The sequence below is a fragment of the Anastrepha ludens genome, chromosome 4 (assembly GCF_028408465.1).
Source record: "Anastrepha ludens isolate Willacy chromosome 4, idAnaLude1.1, whole genome shotgun sequence".
NCBI lineage: Eukaryota > Metazoa > Arthropoda > Insecta > Diptera > Tephritidae > Anastrepha > Anastrepha ludens.
In genome coordinates this window covers 92,542,879-92,567,166 of record NC_071500.1, presented here as the reverse complement: position 1 = coordinate 92,567,166, position 24,288 = coordinate 92,542,879, and the positions used below count along the sequence as shown (strand labels likewise).

Here is a 24,288-nt window from a genome sequence, read left to right as displayed (position 1 = left end):
AAAAACAATATACGATTTTTTTCTGTAATGCAAGTACCATAAAATATGTTTGATATTTAAATACTTTTTTTTTTGGCTGCATCAAATAAGCTGTGAGTCACTGCATGTGTGAAATCATGGTCAGGGCCGCAAGAAATCTTTACAATATTTAAATCATTTTAGGTTAGAGCTATCTAGCATTGATTTTCGACGCAATAAGCCTGGTAGATTGTTTCAGTATGAACTTCTGGACTTTAGGATTAATACAACCTGAGTTCAGCACTACTGATTCTTAACGAAGCATTTCACATTGTCCCGGAGCTACCGAAAACATTAGTTACTCGTCGCATAATCTGTTCAGCATCTGAGACGCGAGAATTTAGTTTATTCAGAACACAGCGACAGTTATCTGGCACACTTGTTTCCCCCTTTACCGAAAATGTCCTACACTTGCGCAAAAATAGCCCTATTTAGTTTAATATAAAAAAAGTTTCGAAATGCAGCTATTGAAAACCACAAAATACCCAATTGGTCAAATTATTAACCCAGCCGTACTTATCAATCAGGCAGCTTCCTTCCGCCACCTGCTTGCCATTAGCACAGCCACAAACACAAAAACCCCTAATTCAAGGTCGCACAGCTGAATAGCAAGCCAAATTTAAGAGCACCAATCACAAGAGAGCACTCAAATGCAGAAAGAGCGCGTTTCACTTGAAATAAACCAGTTTGTGCGCTCTTCATATTCAGCTCACGATTAAGCGCAGAAAAGTGGATGGCGTTGGTGCTAGTGCGGTAAAGTAGCCTAACTGGAGAGTAGAAAACTATGAGAATTGAATAATTTTTTTTAAGGATTTTTAATATTTTGTTAACACTCTTGAATGGCCAGCGTGCATAAAAGATTATTTTAATATTCTTGCTGCTTAGAAGTTGCATTTAGTGAATGCTAATATTACCATACACACCACAGAAGTCCATAGTTCATAAATCGCTATATTCCACATATGCACTCTTAGCTTTAAGATGCATTTCATTGTTTATTCACACAGTTTGCCGCTTGTTCGGCGCGCATTTAACTTGTCTAGTTAGTTTGGAAGCGACTTTCGACGTGTTTGGTTGATTCTATTAATTTCGGTGTGTTTGTGATAGAGCAAATTTTTTTGCCGCCGGTTTTTAGTTGTGTGCCGCTTATAACACCAAGTGGATAAATGGGTGTATGCGTGTAGGATATGATCGCTGAGCCTATTGCAAAGGGCTAAACGTGAATTATAAATTTTTAACAAATGTTAAATTGATTCTCAAAGTGAATTGAGTTTGAGGCTTGCAAAGACAAAAGTGTGAACGGTTAGTTGGAGTTAGAAAATTAAATGCAAACTTGATTAAAAATAAGAGAGAAATAAATAAATTTTTAATATTGATGTTCCGTAACAGGAAAATGTGTGCAAGCTTTGAAGTGAAGGAGTAGATGAGCTGTTGCACGCGGCTGTTTGATGATAAAGTAAGCCTTTAACATAAGAAAAATTTCAATTTTGAATCTACAGGCTTGACGAAAAAAATGTAGTGCTTGCAAATAAATTTTTTAAAATATCAACAAGCTAAAGATGGTTTGAAAAACAGTTTCATAGTGATTCGAAACTATTTAGAAAAATTGTTAACAAAAGAGAATTGGTATTTTATACAGTTATTTCGAACTTATCGTATTGAAATTGGGAATAAAAGAAACAAATCCTATAAATCGAGAAAAAAATTCAAAATTTTCGAGATCTCACAAATCGAAAAATATTAAAAATTGTGTGTTGCGTTCTTTTGAAAATCGGGTTTAAAATCAAACAAATTGAAAAATATAAAAAAATTGTATTACGACGGTCGAATATCTGTTTGAAAATCTTATGCAGTGAAAAATATCAAAAAACTCGATACAAATATTCGAAAATCTGTTATAAAATAATCTCAGTACGGCGATACCTTATAAACAATTTATAATAAAAATCGAAATGGTGTTTTTTAAATAAAAAAAATACAGTAATATCTTATGAAATTAGAATTTTACGGAAAAAATTATTTTTTTCTTATTAAAAAAAAAATATTTTCTTATAAAAATAATTTTTTTCTTATAAAAAAAAAATATTTTCTTATAAAAATTATTTTTCTCTTATAAAAATATTTTTTTTTATTTATTGCACCAAATACTGCGTTTGAAAATAGGTTTTTCTGTATACAGATGCAATAGTTTTTGAATTTAAAATAACAACAACACTAACGAATGGCAAATAAATTGCCTTATAAACAATTTTTTTAACTCAAAAGAATTTTTCTGCAAATGTAAATGAATAGAAATGTGGAAAAAGCTTTTGAAAATTAGCTTTTCTGGCTGAAGCAGCACTGGAAAAATATGAAAAACTAAGTGAATTTATAAAATAAACAATTTTTGAGAAAAAAATAAAAATTAATGTGCCACGATTCGCGTTCTGCTTATGCGTATGAAGGACTATTACGTAAAAGAGCGAAGAAATCTAAAACAGAAAAAAATATTATTTAACATACTAAATTAATTATTTAAAAGCATAAAAAATACTGAAAACGTAAAAATTTGTAAAGAAGACATCTAAGAAAAAAAATTTTTAAAAGCGTAAAAAAATGTGTAAGGAAGAAATAAAAAAAAAATTATTAAAAGCATAAAAAATACATAAAACGTAAAATAAAATTTTGGATTGCAAAAAAAGATAAATAAAAAATTTTAAAAAAGACATCTAACTCTATTACGTAAAAGAGCGTAGGAATCTGAAAAAAACAACTATTTTTTAATCTATCAAATTAATTATGTTATTTAAAAACATAAAAAATACTTAAAACTTAAAATAAATTTTTGGAGTGCAAACAAAAATTTAAGGAAGACATCTAAGAAAAAAAAATTATTAAAAGCATAAAAAATACTTAAAACGTAAAATAAATTTTTCAAGAAAATTTTTTTTTTTTTATGAAGGAAGACATTTAAAACAAAAAGTTAGTAAATGCATAAAAAATGCATAGTATTTAAAAATAAATTTTTCAAGTGCAAAAAAAAATGTTTTTAATGAGCGAAGACATCTAAAACCAAAAAAGTATAATGTAAAAATAAATTGTTGTAGTGCAATGAAAAAAATGGTTTGAAGGAGCGAAAACATCTAAGAAAACGAAAATTATTAAAAGCATAAAAAATGCATAATATTTAAAAATAAATTGTTGTAGTGCAAAAAACAAAAAATTTAAGAAGATTTGTTTTCAATGATTCAAAGAAAATTTGAAAAAAAAAAACTCATCAATAGTGAACATTTTCTTTGCCTGTAAAAATTTAAATTTGCGAAAAATCGGAGAAATCGCCTTGCATAATATTTCACATATAAAAATTAAAAAATTCCATTAAGAAAAACCGATAAAAAAAAATTGTCGCTGCATAATTTTCTACCTGCATAAATTCGAAGCTAAGAGAAAACGTCTAACAAAGTGAAGATTTTATATTATAAAAATTTCTAAATTTAGGTATCAAAAAGCGCTTGATGAAGTGATTTTTCATCAGAAAAAATTTAAATTTTAAGAAAAAGAAATTTAATCGTTTAAAAAAATTCTAACACTCAAACTAAAAGCGCGTAATGAAGTGAAAATTTCGCCTCTCTAATTTTTCATAAAAAAAAATTTAAATTTTACAGAAAAGCGTCTAAAAAAATTGCAACATTGAAATAATGAAAAGCGAAGCGTAAAGTGAAAATTTTGCTTCGCATTAAAAAAAATTTTAATTTTACGGTAAAGCGTCAAAAAAAATTTCAACATTCAAATAATGAAAAGCAAAGCGTAAAGGGAAAATTCTGCTTCCCAAATTTTTCATTAGAAAAATATAAATTTTGGAAAAAAGTCTAAAAAAATTTCAATATTCAAATAATAAAAAGCGCTTAATGAAGTGAAAAAATTTTAGTTATGAGGAAAATCGTCTAACAAGTATATACATTTGATTAACAAAAAACGCTTAATAAAGAGAAAATTTGTCCGAAATTATTTATTCGCCTTCAAAAATTTTTTTAAAATAAAAATTTCATTAACAAAAAGCGCTTAACGAAAAGTCGTCCTAAATAATTAATTCGCCTTCAAAAATGTTCTAAAAACTAAAAATTTCATTAATAAAAAGCGCCAAATAAAATGAAAATTTGTCCGAAATAATTTATGCACCTTCACGAATTTTAATTTTGAGAAAAATCGCCTTAAAAGTATAAAAATTTCATTAACAAAAAGCGCCAAATAAAATGAAAATTTGTCCGAAATAATTTATGCACCTTCACGAATTTTAATTTTGCGAAAAATCCCCTTAAAAGTAAAAAAATTTGGTAGAACAAAAAGCGCTTAATAAAGTGAAAATTTTCCTTACATAATTCATTCAACTGCAAAAAGTTATCAAAAATTTCAAAAGCCTTGCAAGTGTTTCACCAAAAAATGCTCTGTGTGCCACAGCAAAAAAATATACAAAACAAAAAGTGTTCCAACAACTAAAAAATCCACAACAGCAAAAGTGTTCAAAGTGCACAAAAAGTTCCTGCCGAATCAGCCCAACTAAATAATTACAAAAGCATTCGCAAGTCTGATTCATGCTCAAAAAGTGCATAGCATAAATTTTCCACAATCACTCCATTGCGCCGAAATGTACGCCCCATCACGCCAAATGCCGTCGGCTCGCGGCTACAATGCGCTGTTCTGTGCCATAATCGTCGCGTTCGCGTGCTTCTCGTCGCCATCGTCCGTTAGCGCAGTGCATCGTTACGATCAAACGCCCGTCGAAGCAAGTCCCTTCTATCGCACTTCCGCTTCAGGTGAAATGATTAGCTCATCGGCCATGACGAGCGACGCATTTCCCCACCACAATCGCTGTGAACCGATCACCATATCGATTTGCAAAAATATACCCTACAACATGACAATAATGCCGAACTTAATCGGACATACCAAGCAAGAGGAAGCCGGCTTGGAGGTGCATCAATTTGCACCGCTCGTTAAAATCGGCTGCAGTCCCGATTTGCAGCTCTTCCTTTGCTCGCTGTACGTACCCGTTTGTACGATACTCGAACAACCAATACCGCCGTGTCGTTCGTTGTGTGAATCGGCGCGCATCTGTGAAACGCTAATGAAAACTTATAATTTTAATTGGCCCGAGAATTTGGAATGTTCCAAGTTCCCCGTGAATGGCGGTGAGGCGTTATGTGTGGCTGAGAATACAACTTCGTCTACGCCGTCGCCAACGCGTAGCATACCGAAAGTGACGACGCGCAAAAATTATGCGGACGGCCCGCATCGGAATATCGGTTTCGTGTGTCCTGTGCAGTTAAAGACGCCGCAAGGAATGGGCTATGCGCTCAAAGTGGACGAGAAGGTAAGTGAAAAGGTAATACAAAATGATATAAATTAGAATTCGGTAAGACTGCGAGTTATCTTAAAAGTATTGGCAGTGACAAAAGAAAAAAAAGTTCAGGAAGGTTCAGTTAGCGTTCGAGCTGAATTTATTTCGACTTTCAATAAAAGGCACATGAACATTTTTCAATGATTTTTTTTTATTGAAAAGCGTCAACCTGTACATTAAATATAGAAAACCTTTCATTCCAATGACTTCCTAGGCTGGCTTTGCAGTAGTCCTTTCTGGCCACTCAATTAATCAGTATAATTTCGCTAGTCTCGGAGCTTCTCACATTTCAAAATTTAACCCTTTGGGGACGGAGCCGCTCAACAGGTGAGCGTTGCTGAGGACGAAAGATATTGGAGTGCGCAGTAAAGAAAATAAATACGTTGAACTAAGGCTATATTTAGCCCAAGAAAAATTTTTCATAAAATCAAAAAATAACTATAAACAAACTGGTATCACTGCTAATGTTGAAATGGCTGAGTGGATTCCTTGTTGCACGGATTTCACCTCCAACTTCCAACTACTTGACGAAGTAAAACCGTCATCATCCGTCGTATTAGATTCAAAGAAATATTCATCAGAACTGTCACTATCCAACGTATCATCTCTAGATCGCTTAGCCATCGTGCGTAGGATAAAATATAAAATACTTAAAAAGCCTGCTGGTTCCTCTGTCAATGACGCTGAGAAACTGAATCGAAGAACTGAAACTCGTTTCGACTCCACCGTCGTCTCATATCGTAAGTTTACATTATAGGGAAGATAAGACTTCATCGCTAAATCGCTAATGGCCTCTAATGCCTTTGAATAAACACGAGACTATTTTACTATATCTATGCGTTTCTTATCGCTCAGAACGATAGGCGGCACAAGCCTTGCAGCTATCAACTAATTTGGGCGGCTATAAGCCGACACGCCTCCCCAAAGGTTAAATCATCTTTTGATGTTTGGCGTTACATTCATGCCTAACTCTGTTTCACAAAAATTAGTCGAACAGGCGGCCAATTGACATAAGCCTGCCTTCTCAATTCAATTTCAATATTTCCCAACTTAGTTCAAGCGAAAACCCATCCATTCTCAAATGCCTCACCATGACCTAAATTTCCTTTCTGCTGACAAACTCAAAACATCGAAAGTTAAAATTTTAAACGCTTAACTTTGTCACTTTGCTTTAGAGACTTCAATGCGAGGAATGATCAGTAGAAATATAACCTAGTAAAATGTTGTATCAGGACTCGATTGATTTATTTATATTTGAGATCTCGCAATCTATGAATTAGATTCCACTGACTTTTGATGGACAGCAGAGGAACTCAAAACTGTTGCGCGATTTTCGTTTCCAACTTCAGATAAAGTCGGAAGCTAATTGTAATTTCTACCAAGTTGTCGATAGAAGACTTCCCTACCTTTTATTATACGAAATTGTTTTGGTATCTAACCAGTTCTTGTTCTTTAACTACAACTCATACGGACCAAATAACTCAATGCGTCCACAGTAAAGATCGCACTTCATGTTAGAGCAGCCCAAGTTTCGCTAGACTACAAACTGATAAGCTGGATTTTGTCAATTCGTATTTATGTTTATTCCTGAACCTTGAGTACCATTTTAGTGTAAGATAAATTTCGACAACATAGAAACTGATGACCTAAACTTTTTTGAAGTGAAACTTCTCAGGCGTCGATGGACGAGCGAGAATGGAGAGTAAAATTTCAAGGCCATGCAACGTTTTGGGCATTTCGTTCCGCGAGAGAGAAAAAAGATATAACGTAGAGGAAAAGGAGAGAGAGAGCTATACCTTATATATATCTTAGATACACTTTAGGCTATTTTTCCTGAGTTTCTCCTTGTGGTTGCTAATTTCCTATGATACATAACACTGCCTACTTTTTGGCGCTTGTTTGTTGGTGCAAACTTGTAGGAAATATATTTTTGGTGCCAACTTTTTACCGTTATATTTCCTTGGTGCCTACTGTTTGGGGCGTTTTTTGGTCCCAATTATTTTGGCGTTTTTTTAGTGCCTTCTTTTTGGTGCTTATTTTCCTCTTTCTTTGTCTGCCTTGAAAGTTTCACTTCTGTTGTACGCTACACGCACTTTTCTTTTTTTTTATTAGTAGTTAGTAACCGTAGTTATCCTTCATCTTGAAGCAAGTAAACAACTTAAAATCCATATAATTCAATGAGGGTTGGGATCGCAGAGATGCTCTTTAGTGCTCGTCTTTCTTATATCGTCCTTTTCCTTCTTCCCTTGAGGGTGGGAGGGTCGTGAGTATTGTAATGGCAATTGTAGGCGGGAGACAATAGTCCTCTACTCTGAGAAGCTCCGAAATGTCAGCTACGATTTTACCGTGGACGGTCCAGCGTATTTCTTAATATTTTTCCGAAATATTTTATCGAAATTCTTAATATGCAAAATTAATCATCCAATTTGTTTTTGCTAAATAAAAAAAATATTGTGAGTTTTGGAAATCTTATTTTGACCTTTACGCGCAGCGCGTAAGTGCACTAGTCTGCCATCCCAGAGGTCGTGGGTACGAATCCCACGTAAAGCACGGTCCTCGCACTTGTCCAAATTTACCTATTTTCGCTGTTTCTAAACCAAAAAACAAATCCTCCTATTCCATTCCTCAATCCCAAAAACGTATCCTTTCCATCCTTACTCCCGCACAATAGTCGGGGCATTATTTGAATTGTGGCTGCTAAGTCAACCAAAAAAATTAAAGAAAAACACACAGTTCACATTGCATCAGTTGCGCCAGCAAGAGGAAGCGGGCGACCGCGGTAATAGCGCAGACACACGAAACTTAGCGAAGTCCTCAACCATCTGTGTGATCTCCCTCAGCCAGAAAAATGTGAGACACAGATGGCGCTCCAAGCAGTAAGAAGGCGTTGTTACTAAGCAACGACAGGTGGACTTTCACACTACTTAGGACTGGTACGCTGTCAGTAATCAAAAACAAATTAACGAAAGCAACGCAAGACTGAGCCTTGTCGAGACCCTATGCGTCTGAGAGGAGTGAACAAGGAAGAAAAAACTTCTGTTAGGTGTTTGGCCGAGCTCCTATTTGTCGCGTGCGTCTTGATGTTGTTCCACAAATGGAGAGGGGCTTACAGTTTTAAACCGATTCCGAACGGCGAATAACTTTTTATGGCGAGTTTTTTCATGACACTCGCAGATTTGCCATTGCCGGACGTGGGACGAACGCTATTACATGGAAAACACGTTTCCTATCTTTTTGGAGAGCCGAACCTATGGTCTTTCTTCCCATAGAGTGATTAATTTTGCGCTACCTTGTACATACCTCATGAAGTGCACCGTTTTGTGTATTCTTCAACTTACAAAACAAATTCTTTGAATAAAATCAAAATATGATACTCAGGAGTTTCCAGATTCGACCCAATATTTTTCTTATACGAGAATGCCCGCTGGCATTCCATTTGCTTGCAAGGTAATGAAGTACCCTACAGCATAGCGTAATCCTCTAATGCGGAGGATTAACCTCATTATCGGCACTATAGTCATTTATCCAAAACAAAGGAGCACAAAGCACAAGGAATTCCTATGCAACCACACCAACACTGCCACAATCATGCTCATATGTCACTAATCAGAAACTTAATACCCATTTTCCTTGCTATTGTGCGGTGTAAAACCTTATTCCCATTTTAGTCATTGCGCAACACCACGGCAAATGCACAAAACCCTCAGGTTTGACCTCAATTCCGCTGAAGTACCTTTGCACGAACATAAAAAATTCAACAAGTTTGCAGCAGAACTACCCAACATCATATAACTATAAAAAAAAACTACCTGCCTTTCCTGGTATTCGACATACCTTAGCGACTTTCCTAGTTACCTGTGTTGTTGGCAATCAGCAGTGAATGAAGCAGCCTGCTTAGTGGCGGTGGTATGAGGAGAGATGAACAAAAAGAAGCAAGCGAAATGTTGACTTCATCCCTTAGCTGTGTTTAAAAGTGGGTACCTTTTAAATATACATACGAGTACGAACATATAGTATGTAGAAAAACACACACACGCATAGATGGTTATTTATTTATTTATTTTTTTGTATATGTGGGTAACTCTGCAAATGTATGCATCTCGGACGCACCATTGCCCGTAGCACGTGAAATTAAATATTTGTACCATGCAAATAGTCATCTATATAGTACACACACACACATTGGCATGTAGACAAATTTCGATGTGGGGAGTAGAATGAAGAAGCAAAATAAAATCAGTTTACAAATTTCGGCACCTTGTTAGAGACACTTTCATACCACACACATACATGCATATCTTCTAATGAAGTACCATTGTAGATATGTGACGGAACATTTTTGAGCCTCTCGCACACTTTTCTTTTTAATTATCACTTTTCATTCTTATCTCCAGACTCTTCCTATTTCTTCCTCATACCTTCTGGTTTCCGAAGGAGAGCAACTAACGCCCTCTTTTGGTACTGAATATACCTCAGTTTCTTCTTACTTTTATGATTTGTATTTTGTGTGATAATCATTTTTCCTTTGTGACTCCTCGCATGGGTTACCTCTACTAGACATCTCATGTGTCTTAACAGTTTTCATTCATCTATTTGAACTCTTCTTTCAGTATTTCTAAAGTAGGCCAATTTCATGGGGCTATTTAACCCCTTGCCGTGCCATTTAGCTAGACGAAATTCGGGCCCAAGTGTTCCGTGTCAACGCATGGTAAATATATCAGAATAATATAAACTACTTTGTAACAGCATTTATGAGATTCATGACTAACACTGGTGGCGTACAGATATAAACTAATATTCAATCACGACCTCGGCTCGTGATATTTACGTTTGGCCCGACGATCTATTCACGAGCCTGGCTCGTCATATTCATGTTTGGTTCAAAATTTTCATCACGAGTTAGACTCGTTATAGCACGCCAAGGGGTTAATCCTCCGTTGGGCATTCGGGTTTGAACAGACTTTTCTGACCAGACTTTTTCTACTTGGGACGTGAATTTAACACACTTCTATGATATTTGCTGACCGGCAATTTTACACAGAAACTATGCCATGTCACCGCCTATTTTTTTGTAATTGAATATGAAAGTAAAACATTCTAAATAAACTCCAATAAATTTTATTTATACTGAATGAAATGAAATTAAACTTTGGATATACTTTTTATATAAATTTTAGTAATTTTTTTTGGTATGATAAACTGTATGGCAATCACCTGCGTGTAATGGTACACAACAGGTTTTGCAGATATATCTCGTTTCGCTGCGCTTTCCTTTTGAAGAGCATACTCTACACCTTCTAGTTGGATTTGTTTTTACGCCAGTAACTATTTGTTCTAAAACGTGCTCGCTTAGTTTTCCTGAAAGCCTGGAAGGTGGATCTTTGTAAGGAGCCCTTTTAGAAGTACGAGAAGAACTGCCAGGTGGTGTGCTGCATTCATTTGAATCTACAGAAATCCATTTTCTAGCTACTTCTAGTAGAAATTTTTTGTATCTTACTTTATTTTGCGACTTTTTAGAGTAAATTATGAATGCATTAAACAAAATACAATTGATTAAAAAGAATGCTGCCTTTTTGTACCACTTTATACTTTTTCGATAAATACTGCTGTTCGCCAAATACTGGTCTGCACGGTCAACTCCTTTCATGTGTTTATTGTATTGTATTATGCACGAAGGTTTCACTTTATCATTTGTATAATTTTTATTCCGCTTTTCAGTTGATATCATAGACGCATCATGAATAGTTGATATCATGCGCACCAACCTTTTATCTTTCCATGTGATAAGAAGAATGGGTCCTTTCCGTACAAAAGTCATTTGCCCTCTCTGAAGATTCTTGGACTTTTCTATTAGTATCTTTGGCAAGCCACGGTTCTCTCGTATGGTGCCACATACAAGTATTTTCTTTTCTAATAATATAGCAGCTGTAGAAACGTTGTTGTAGTAGTTGTCTTGATATACATGATGCCAAAAACCAAAATACGGCTGCAAGAGTGATAATATAGTTTCCTGTAGTTTTTGTCCTCCACCCGAATAAATTTGAAAGTTGCAAATGTACCCAGACTCACTTTCACAAACCATTCTCAGTAAAATACCGTATTTTGTAATCTTTGCCGGATTATATGTTTTGAAGCTGAGACGTCCTCTCCATGGTATCATTGCTTCGTCAAGTGATAATTGCTGTTTCGGTGTATACATAGATTGAATTTTTGGAATAAGGTAATCCAGTAGAGGTCTAATTTTACAAAGTCTGTCTTTACTAGGTGCATTTTGTACATTATCACTGAGATGGAAAAATGTAAGGATTTGTTCGAACCTCATCCTGCTCATAGTTTTAGGGAATATTGGTGCTTCAACCAAAGGGTCCGTTGACCAGTAATCTCTCCAATAAGCTTTTTTAGTTTGCCCCATCAATATGAATAACCCAAGAAACTTCTTCATATCGTTTGTTGTAACTTCTGTCCATGGTAAAGTTTTAACAGAATTTTTATGCAATTCTTTCGTTTGGAAGTGATATAAATTGGTTTGAGAAACAACTAAATGAAAAAAGTCGTTATCAAAAAATAAATCCGTTAATTCAACGGTTACACCCGAAATGTTTGAATAATCCTCCAAAGAAGGTGTAAAGTCATTTTCATTCCAATCTTCAAATTCACTTTCACTATCGGATTCTATAGCATTTCTTTTTTGTCGTTTTGGTGGTATAATGTCAGATTCATCACTTTCGGAATCACTACAATTTATTTCGAAATCACTCGGACAATCAGATAAACTATCCGCGTATAATTCATCAAAAAGTTCTTCGCCGATACGTTCCGTCATGGTTGAAATTCTTGAAATTTTACTCAAATTGTGATAGAAATCGAAATACTAAGAAAAGTAATTTTTTTGTTATAGAGCGGACACGACTAAACCCGATACGCCAAGTGTTTGCAATATTCTAATATATCGCCCTGGGTGCCAAAAAGTGAAATAGATAATGCAAGTGCAATGACGAGTTAACTCGTCACCGGTCACCAAAGTGTTAACATTTAATTTTCTATCGATTTTTCGGATATAACCTTTTAAAAACGATCCCCGAACAGAGCGAAAAAAGGGCAGATCCTGTTGTTCAACCGAAGATTTCAAAAAAGGTATCCAACAGAGCCGTAAATCATCAATGTTTCATGGGCACCAGTAGCTCAAGGAACTGAATATTTAAATCTTAACCTCTCGATTGCAAGCTGAGTAGTAAAGGATTACCTAATAAGAGGTGTTATATTCAAAGAATTTTTTCAATATAAATGATCGGATGTTTATTTCATTATAAGGAGGAAAGTATGCCGTTAATAGTGGAAAATAACATCAGACAAATGATCATCACGGCCACGCTTACAGGACAATATCCTTCTCATTAAATTTTCCACTACCGAATTGCAAAGTGGCTGCCCTATGTCCTCGATAGCCTCACGAATTCCATCTTTGAGGTCTTGAATCGACCCTGGGCTGTTGGCGTAGACCTTCACTTTCACGTGGCCCGAAAGAAAAAGTCACAAGGTGTTAAATCACAAGATCTCGGTGGCCAATTGTGATTACCTCTTCGAGAGATAATACGGGCCGGAAACTTTTCCCGCAAAAGATCAATGGTTTCGTTGCTTGTGTGGCACGTAGCGCCGTCTTGTTGAAAATAAACGTTGTCCAGATCAATACCATCCAATTCCGGCCATACAAAATCGTTAATCATCTCTCGATAGCTCAATCCATTCACCAGTAACACATGTTATTGGAAAACCCTATTGGAAAACCCTTCTCGATAAGTAGAAGTTCAACTTGCCACAATATCCAGAACGTAGTTGAGACAAAGTTACGCGGAGCTCACGCGGCAGCTGAAGGTCTTCGTCTGCGTTGGTTGGGCACCGATAATGCCATTCAGGGGTCCTGTGTTTAGGAAAGTGGTAAGAGGCACCCGATGAATGCCCATCGGGATCCAGTAGTTACTGTTTTGTTTGGTGTTGGATCTGGTCGGTGTAGTCGGAGAGATGACTCGTTGGAGAGGTGGCTCAGGCTCTAGCAAATGTTAGCAAGGGAGTTTGTTACGTTAGCACCCAAGCAGAAATTGCGAGCTCAGGATATTGTTGTGCTCCTTGACCGGGAGGATGGAAACCTCGTTGTGAAGATGTTGCAGGGAAGACATTAGCAGATTCCGTGAAAAGACATTCGATGACCCTGAAATAGTGCATTTCGAGCGTATACTGACTAGTAGATTTATGCGTGACGGTAGGATTTCCCGGAGCAAAATCTATGTATAGTATTTATACTAGATTAGAGGGTACTTAGTTGTAGTTACTGAATGACTAAGGACGATCTCGAAGCTTTCTATTAGATCTAAAATTGTCGAAGGAATTGTAAAAGAAAATACGTACTTCGCGACTAAGAGCTTAATCTCACCCACTGAGCATGGATTCATCTCGAGTTAGTTTTTTTGCTGAAGGTTTTCAAGTCGCCTGTGTTTACACGAACTTTTCGAAAGCATTTAATAGAGTTTCTCATACAATTCTGTAACGCATATTAGCCTCGCTTGGTTTGATTCTGTTTTCTTTCAGTGGTTGAAATCTTATTTATCCGATAGACGATGTTTGGTAAGGATTGTGGGTGAATGTTCGGAACCTGTCATTGCATTTTCAGGGGTGCCACAAGGCTGTATTTTAGGGCTTCTTCTCTTCGTTCTATTTATTATTGATATTAGTACCTGCTTTTCAGTTACCAACTTTCTTCTGTGAGGCTGATGATTTGAAAATATTTTCTGCAATGAGAAAGAATGAGGATGTTCCTATGTTGCAGATGGAAATTAATGCGCTTGTTTCGGTGGTGGAGTGACTGTGGCATCTCTCTAAATATTAAGAAATGTTTTTATGTCACTTTCGCCGAAGCTCAAAATGTTTTCCAGTCGTTTTATAGCATAGATACTTGAACCTGAATACTTTACTTCAATCTGTTCATGAATTCAAAGAGGCGGGTGTGATCTTTGACTCCCATTTTTCCTTCAACAGTCAAATTAACAGACAGATTAACTTTAATGTATCCACTTTTTACTCAATCTTAGGTTTTATACTGCGTAATAGCTCAACGTTCTCGGACCACTACTCGTACACTCACAAATTGCTTTTTACTTCCTGTGTTCGCTCTAGATTAGAATATGCAACATATATCTGGAAGCCTAGCCACCAATTTGCAGTTCAGAGAATTGAACGTGTACAGAAGATGTTCCTTAAATAAGCTCTCAGGTCGTTAAAATTCTCAAATCATATCCCTTCCTATAATTCCCGTTTGATTTTAATTTACTTGCAATTTCAAAAAATCGATTTTTTGTTTATTCGATATTTCGAAAGTAAAGTTTCTTAAGAATATACTGTGAAATCATGCGGAAATTCCCAATTTTATAACTTCTACAGCCCATTTATCAAGCAGAGAGCGGTCCGCGCGCTCCTGTACCGCAAACTTAAAACTCATTTACCTCGAAACGACTGTTTTCGGCCTGGTGTTGTAAAAAAACAAAAACTATTCAATCGAATCACCTGAAATTTTAATATGTTGTTCACAACAACAACATCAATGGCTAACACCCGTAATATAATCTTATTGTTATTTCAATTATTTCGCATATTTTTGATTAAAAAACTGAAAAAACCGATTTTTAGAGTGTCAAATTCAAAACCGCGCTATTTTGTCAAATTTTTCTTTTTGTTATTCTAGTAGCGGAACATAGCTACAGTCATACTGATGAATAATTTTTTTGGTGTTTGTGTTTCAGATAAATAGAAGAGCCAAAATGGACAACACCGTCCAGCTCCAATTTTTTGGCAGGGTCAACTTCAGCGACATTTCTAAAATTATTAAAATTAAAACAGAAAAATTTTTTTTTTCTTTTTTGTATGTAAAGAAGTTAAATAAAAAGCCTAAAAAATGTAAATATCCTTTTTCATTGTTTTATTGTAAAAAAATATTCCCGAAAATACCTTAAATTTTCGAGTTCTAGACCACCGATGTGTCCAGAGTTAAGGGGTCCATTAATGTCTCTAGAGAGTAAAGACCTTTTTACTTACCTACACTCTCACTGCCTTTTGTTGTTAGCGTAATTAAAGGAGAACTTGATTGCTCATCCCTATTACGCAGCATTCATTTTCATATTCGTACTAGGTCTCAACGCAATACTTACCCATTTCATCTCAAATTTCTTAACACGAATTGTGCGCGTAATGCTACTATGGATCGCGCTCTGAAAGAATTCAATGAGATCTCGAATTCTATTGCGCTTGACTTTTCGGATTCAAACAATGAATTTTATAAATTTCTAAACTTTTTTTTAAATTTATTTTATGTTTGGCTGTAGCAATTTAAGCTCATATTAGCTCTAAGTGGCCAGTGAAAATACAAAATTATGTTTTAGATTTGAAATAAACGAAATAATAGATCTTTAGGACGCATTGCAATTCGCAATATAATCACTTCTTCTTCTTACTTGGCGCGATAACCGCTTACGCGATTTTGGCCGAATCACTACTTATTTATAATTTACAACACAATTTAATCGTTTGTTGCTTGTGTAATTTCTTCTTCTTCTTGCACACTTGTTCTCATTTTCACATTCGTCTCACGCAACTGCTCCAGTGTGACATCACATCTCTCTGATGGCTGCACTCTGGTATTCTATCATTCTTGCCTCTTTCAGTATATGTGTATGTATGCACCTCTCCATTTAGCATATCCATCATAAAACAGCTGCTCTCACAAGAAAAATGTCTCTTGAAAGCCGCTTGTAAGGCACGGCAGTTCGAGCTATTCGCTGTTTGTTTATTTTGTTCTACATATTGACTCTCGTTTTTATCCTTGCACTCCGGCCGTGTTTTCCTTTCATGTCTTTCAATTAATTTCCTTGTCAATTTTGCGTTTTCTCGCATTAGTCGACCCTTATGATGTTTCAAATCCCTGCTCTGCAGCTATTGATGTTCAACTTTCAGCATTTCTTCCCACATGTGTGTATATATGTGAACATACATAATCGTGTTGATGCATTGAAGGCAGTGCACACCAATTCATATACATACACACATATCACCCATTACATTCCCCAAAGTCTACATGATTTCAGCTCTGTCCCTCCTCTGTCGCGTCTATTTTTAACTGTCTTGTCTATATATCTATATTTGCTTTTATATTTTTTCAAAAATTTTTGTACAATCAATGAGACTCATACCTACCTACATACATATGTTTGCTCTTCGTTCATTTGGGATTATGTAGCGATTTATGTGTCTACACGGAGCCAGACCCAGACAAGCCGTGGTTTGTTAGTGTACTTACTAGTACTTACCTACTTACTCTACCTTCTTGTTGGCTCGCTCATGTGTTCATTCGAGCATACTCGCTCTCGTTGGCTCTTTGTCACTGGGATTTGTTAGTATTATTGACTCACAGTGTTGCAATACTTGCCTTTATGTTGTTGTTATATTTACGGTAACTCTTATACATACTTTCACGATTTATTATTGTCATTCATTTCATTTGTTAAATTTTATCAACGCCATTGTTGTCGTACTTACATGCATACATACGAGCACATACGTGTGTGTGAACCATATCTGTGGTTGCTCGCATCATCTAAGCTGTGTGTGAAAATTGACAGGTTGTCTCAACTCCAGCATTTGTTGGATATTTCAGTCTTTTTTTTTTTGACATTGTCAAAAAGTGTTTATGTATTTTTTAATGACGGTATTCAACGTGTGTATTAGCATGCAGACTGTGATTAGGGTGTTACTTTTAAGTATTTCGATGTTACCACAAAAGCTAGGCAGGCTTGGGGTGAATGGAATTAGTGCTCCATAGAGTTCGTATACAGTGCAAAATACCTTCTTAAGTAGAATTTTACAGTTGTCGAAAATATATTAATAAATTTTGATATTCATTAATCTAGTTAATTTGGTGAGAGCTCAAGACTACTCGGAATGGTATCTAGCTAGAATCGCATATTCTTATCGATATATTAGTTGAAATTTAGTTATGTGGAACATGAAAGCGCTTAGATAATGGCGGCTGGTATTGCTTCATAAAATGTTTTTAAATTTTTGTAAATTCCAGAAGCATTATAAAGGGTGTTTTTTATTAGTGAAAAAATTTATTTAAATTAGCGACGTTTTTTCCTAGGTCAACCAATTGAACATTTCGCGGTAGTTTTAAGGCTTGTTGGTCTAGGAAATTCATCATATACGAACAATAAGCCCAATGAAGGGCAGTTCATATGCAGTTCATATTTGGATCGCCGCAGGGCCAAGAAAGGATAGGATTTTGTTAAGCGCCAAGATTGAAAACTGGTTCAGTAACAGAAAAAATTCATTAGCTGAATAAAAAGTTTGAGATGTGCCAACGTCAGTGACTTATTTTGAGAGTTTAGTTTTCTTAACGGTGAAAGGGGGGACGATATAACAAAAAAGCTAAAATGAGAATGAAAATATTGGGAAAGGAATCGAAATGGCTCATTAAGGTCGCCATTTTTTTCCATGTTTTTGAAAAAACATACCTACCGATCCGCAAAACCTTAGAAATAACCTTAAGGTTAACTTCCACCAGAAAAAAGCATGCTTGAAATCGGCTCTGTAAGCTGTTCAACCATAAATATCCAAAAAATTGTCTACGCCTATCAAGCGTGCAAAGATTGATGTGCTTTAGAGGACTATTGTATGAGAGACGATCATAAACGAGTTCCCGCGAGTAGCACTTAAGGCGAAAAGTAAAATATGTTATGAAGTCTAGCCAGAATAGACGCACGCCCGAACAAGAATTGCAAATTGTTGAAATTTAGTTTGGAAAACATGCCCTAATTCGCAATGAGCATCCACAAGACATTTACTGAAGCGCTATTACACCCAAATAAAAATAATATTTGTTGTATTTTAATCGCCGGTGGGCTCACTGGCCATCTCGTTCGTGCGATTTGGCTCCATTAAAGTATTTGCGCTGGGGATTTGTAAACTTGCGTACCTAGGCCGAAATACAGCCATATTTACTGCACAGAGTGTGTGAAAATCGATCTTTTACATCATGTACGCACCCGTTATGGCGGTCACTTGCCCCAAATTATATTCAAACATGAATGCATAAATTTATCACTCAAATAAAGCCAATTTTATGGATATCAAAATCATTTTTCGATGCTTTATTTCCGTTTAAGCTTCCGCGCCTCTAAGAAAACTCCAGGCCAGGCGTGGCAGACCCCGGAGTAGCCGTTCTGCAGAGAATATTGCTGCTGTACCCGAGGATGTCATGGAAGCGCCGTCGAAATTGACCAGACGACGTGCCACGCAAATGATTATCAGTCGACGGTCTTTACAGCGAATTTAGGTACAAGATTTGAAGATGTTTCCGTACAAAGTCCAGACGGTGCATCAGCTGTTAGCTGCTGACCGCCAATCGCGTCTAACATACGCTCAAGCCATCCTTAATCACCACCAAGAGGAAGATGATTTTTCATCAAAAATAATCATGAGTGGTGAGGCCCATTTCCATCTTAGCGGGTACGTAAATAAGCAAAATTTACACTTCTGGGGCACTGAAAATCCGCGTATAACCCACGAAGAGCCATTACACCCGCTCAAAGTCACTGTATGGTGTGCTGTTTTCGCTGGAGGAGTTATCGGACCACACACTGCACGTGCCACAACCGATATGCTGAAGGATGCATTTCCCGGGCGCCTAATCTCCCGTTTTGGCGATTTGCACTGGCCAGCAAGATCGCCTGATTTGACCGCTCCAGACTACTTTTTGTGGGGCTTTTTGAAGTCGCGGGTTTATGTCAACAAGCCTCAGACTCTTGCAGCTCTTAAAGACAATATCCGTCAAGAATGTGAGGACCTATCGCCGGAAGTTTTGGCCAAAGTGATGGAAAATGCCATAAAAAGGGCTCAAATGGCAATCAACTGTGGCGGCGGCCATTTACATGACATCATATTCTCGACTTGATGTAAAAAAAATTTAAAACACCAAATAAAAATAATCCATAAGAAGAATCAAAGTTTTTCATTTTTTTTTTTTAAATTACAGCCAAAAAACATCACAAGGTTACTTTTGCGCCACCTTGTATTTGCGTTTTATTTCCATTCAAGCTTTAGTGACTCTAAAAAAACACCCTTGTCATGTAAATGTTTCAAAAATAGTATCTAAGATCCCTCCCTTAAACCTAACTTTTTGCGTTTGCTTCCTTTCAAGCTTCTGCGCCTTTAAAAAACCACCCTTTACATGCAAATGGATCCGGGATCCCTCTCTTAGATGAAACTTTTTTAAATGCAATAAATTAAATTTTGCTTGTTTTGAAAACTATAACTAAAACGTGGCCGCCGCCAGACAGAGTTGTTGCAAATTTCGTCTATTTATCGGCATTTTATTTTACGTTGGTCAAGATTGGCCGATCTTTTGGTGAATGCTGTTCTTACATTTCCGAAGGTTCTGCGATTTGCTGAAGTAACCTTAGAGGAAGTGGGCTCTGAACGGATGATCTCCCAAAATTCCCTAATCGAGCAATCAGCCTGGGAAAAAGGCTACTCACAATCTCCATGGTGTAGCGCGCCGTACCGTTTTGCTGCAACCTCATAACCTCCATTCCCAACTCGCTCAATATTGGCATTAAGAACTCGTTCAATATGATCTGATGGCGTTCGCCAGTAAATTGAATATTTCTCGAGTGTGACTGCGTCCTGCTGTTGCTCTCTCAAAATAAAAAAACGAAGTCGCAGTCATGAAAAAATGAAGTTGAAAATTGGGATAAAGTGCTTATCAATGGTAAGATCTGCGACACAAAGTGCCACATTTATAGTCACTTCAAAAGCTCTCACACACCGCCCCTTTTACGATTTTGGGCAAGGCGGTAACGTGTTCCAATAAAAGCTTCGCCATTTATCTTGTCCGCCAAATCGCCAACTCCAGCACTCCAGCAACTGACACATAGCAAGAGAGGAGAGAGGGCGGGGACGTTCAAGCCCAGCCGAAATTTCTCAGTTAGTTTACAATTGTTTTTTGTTTTTTTTTTGGCAATTTTTATGGCACTCTTGGTTGTTGCCATTTTTTTGCGAGCGATTGCATGTGGGCGCCAAAATGTCAGTTATTAATGGCACTCACGCGTTTACGCGACTGACTGCCTACTTGGCGTGAAAACTTTTTGCGAAGTTTTGCAAATTTTTCGTGTTTTGTTTTTTGTTTTGCTTGTTTTAGGAGTGTGTGGCTGGATGGATAGCTGTGCACATACATGCATGTGTGTGTATGCGTGTGCGCGTTGTTTGTCGTAGTGTCGAAAATGCATGTAAAATGTTTAATTACAAGCCTTTAATGACAATTTGGCGTAAAAAAGCATTTATTGCAAAAACCATTTATTTTGTCGGCATTGGGTAATGGTGAGGAGGTTTTGTCGGTGGTAACTGCTGCACCCAATGTAGTGCCAGGCGCGTGCGTACTCCGAATTTTATTAATATTAATTACTTTTTTTGTTTTCAATTTATTTTTGAATGCATAATTTTCCATTTAATACTTTGATGTTCATTTCGTTTCATTCCGTTCCATACCGTGGTATTTAATTTTTTTTTTAATTCCAAAAGATTTTATTTTATTTCACTTCATTTCTTATTTCGTATTTCACTTTATCCAAGCAACGTCTAAAGGCAACAAACTGAGTTTCCGGCCCGTTCCGCCAATAAACTGCAGGTTACTAATTTCACCACACAAGAAACGAATTGAAATCAGATATAATTTAAAACAAATACAGTTTTTAAGTGGAGAAATACTCATTTTTTATAGAATGTTATTATTGACATCAAATAGTATACAAAAACAATTTTTTTACGTATTTTTTTTTGTAGTTGTGTGCCACCAAAGTAAGCGTCTTAAGCTGTCAACAGGATTTTGGCTCTTCAGGACATCTGAAACGAAAACGTTAAACTGATTATTATTCTGTAGGTTTGTCATTCCGGCAGGTGCTACAATGGGAATTTTGTTTTGAAAAATAACAAAATGGCAGACTTTTGAAGAAAGGTATGTTTTTTGGGTGGAAATCAGACTGTAGAAAGGAAAGTTAGGGCTGAAAAGAAACGAAAGTAGCACCTGCCAGAATGACCGATTTTTGTAGCGCATCCGAATTTATTTTTCGATCTATAATTTTTTTTAAATTGTTTAAAGTTCATTTCGTTTCATTTTATTCTACTAGATTTCAGTTACCATTTTTTGTTTTGATTTTAATTTATTTAATTCCAACAGATTTGGGTTTATTTCATTACGTTTCTAATTTATCTACCTTATTCAAAGAACCTTTAGAGAAAGGAAGCTGCGATTCCGGCTAATAAATATCGATTATGAAGTTCCACTACACCACGAACAAATGGAAATCAATTGGAAACAATTTAAAACCCACTAATTTTATGTATGGTGAAATATTTTACAAAAATTTCTCAGAGCAGCAGGAGAGAATTACAGCTTTGTGCCCTTATTTATATTCTTCGCATTATCTCATTTCACCACTCATTAGTAGAGAAGGATGATAGATTACCAGCTTTGGACTTCAGCTATGGTGAAAAAGAAGTTGAGCGAGTAGCTTCGCCTGTGACGTCACCGGGGATTCGGCAGCACAGTTCTGCCCGCTCATTTCACACTCTTTGAATCATTTCATTTCGTTAAGTTTCTTTTCACATCTTTTTGTTGTTGTTGTTGTAGCAGCATAAACATTCCCCATACTTACATACAGAGAATGCTGCTGTAGTGACAGTCCTTGGCCGGATATAAGTCCGGGTCGTTTCGATAACGTAGAACCGACTGTCGTGGAAACGTACATCGTACATAACGTACAATAAAAAGGGAAGCAATGATATATAACACATCTTTTCGTTATATATCATTCCTTCCCTTTTTATTATTTAATCCCCCTTGGTTCATTTTCTTTCAGTTCCTCATTTCATTCCGTGTATTTCATCACATTTCATTTCATTTTTTTCACTATTTTGTCTCATTCCATTTCAATTCAACATCTGATTCACTCACTTTATTTATTTAATTTCACTAAGGCCCAAGTGGTTTTATTTCACCCGAATTCTTTTTTAAATTCAAATTTAATTCAATTAATTTTGTTTGCTTCATTCCACATCATTTTGTTCCATATAATTCCTTATCTTTTTCTTATTTAATTCCCTCTTGGTTCAGTTCCTCATATCGTTTCGTGTATTTCATCTCACTCATCTAATTCCTTCTTGATTTTGTCTCTGTCCTAATATACTTCTTTTCGTCTCGATTCAAGACAATTGACACACTTGAATATTTATTTCATTTCACTTAGTCTCAATTGATTTTATTTCACTCCAGTTCTTCTTTTCATTCAAATTTAATTCATTTCAGTTCATTCTTTTGCCCCCATTTCACCTCATTCCAATATATTCCGTTTAGTTTCACCTCATAATTTAATAAAGTTCTTTCATTTCATTTTGTTTGTTTCATTCCACATAATTTTGTTTCATATAGTTCCGTCTCTTTGTGATTCATTTCCTTTCGTTTTCCCATTTGTAAATATATTTCGGGTCGGTTCTCCTTATTCAACTTAATTCCTTCATTTCATTTCGTTCAGTTCATCTCATCTTATCTCATCTCATCTCATCTCATCTCATCTCATCTCATCTCATCTCATCTCATCTCATCTCATCTCATCTCATCTCATCTCATCTCATCTCATCTCATCTCATCTCATCTCATCTCATCTCATCTCATCTCATCTCATCTCATCTCATCTCATCTCATCTCATCTCATCTCATCTCATCTCATCTCATCTCATCTCATCTCATCTCATCTCATCTCATCTCATCTCATCTCATCTCATCTCATCTCATCTCATCTCATCTCATCCCATCCCATCTCAACTCATCTCATCTCATCTCATCTCATCCCACCCCATCCCATGTCATCTCATCTCATCTCATCTCATCCCATCTCATCTCATCTCATCTCATCTCATCTCATCTCATCTCATCTCATCTCATCTCATCTCATCTCATCTCATCTCATCTCATCTCATCTCATCTCGTCTCGTCCCATTTAATTTTATTTAATTTCCTCTCACTTTTTACCTATGCCTTCACGTACGACCCACATTGCTCCCAACTGTCCGTAGCTCCCTTTTCCGCAAAAAACAAAAATAAAATAAATAAAACTGTCATTTTCATGTGTCAATTGTTTAACGATTTTCACAAGCCTGCCGGCAAAGTGACAGCGCAGCCAACGCGGAAAATTTTCAAACGAAAAAACAAATTTACTTGCAATTATGCAAGTCAGCGCTTTAACTAAATTACAAAATGTTTCAGATTCGTTACTTGAAATGAATGTATGAATGCAGAGCGTGCGATGTTAGAATGCAAAGAATGGGAGCAGCCTTCGCCGCTCGACTGCTTAATTATGTATCGCTCTCACGCTTCACCGAGTGCGTTCGCTAGGCGTGGCGCATGACACTAACAACTGTCAAGCTGTAAGTTGACAATGCGAATTGCTGTCAATACTCGTATGACTTATCAGCAGTGGAAGCGGTGTCTCTTTTTTGTTTTCACTGACTGCGTACGATCTAACATTTTTTGTAATTATAAGTAGATAATATTTGCGATTTTTCAATATTTTTTCGAAGCTTTTTTTTTTCGTATCAGCTTTGCTTGGAACACGTAAAACTGGCTTCATTAGATAACCTCCTAAAGCTGCTGGCTATTTGAATATGGGTTTGTATGTGTGGCATATTAACGCGTGGTTACCCAAATTGTGCACTCACTGTCGCCAAACGCCAGTGCCACCATCAACCACCAGCTGTGAGTGATTGCCCGACATTAGCGTGGTGATTTGGTTAATGTGCGT

At 36.3% G+C, this 24,288-nt stretch overlaps 1 protein-coding gene across 1 annotated transcript in view; it reads left to right on the top strand.

The window, feature by feature from the left end:
- Positions 1-1,078: 1,078 nt before the first annotated feature.
- LOC128860181 (frizzled) overlaps positions 1,079-24,288 on the top strand; it is a 206,460-nt gene continuing 183,250 nt past the window's right edge. Inside the window, exons 1-3 of the mRNA XM_054097477.1 lie at positions 1,079-1,320; positions 1,408-1,474; positions 3,663-5,368. Coding sequence (XP_053953452.1) covers positions 4,643-5,368 — 726 coding nt within the window. The 5' untranslated portion in view covers positions 1,079-1,320; positions 1,408-1,474; positions 3,663-4,642. The remainder of the gene's footprint in view (positions 1,321-1,407; positions 1,475-3,662; positions 5,369-24,288) is intronic.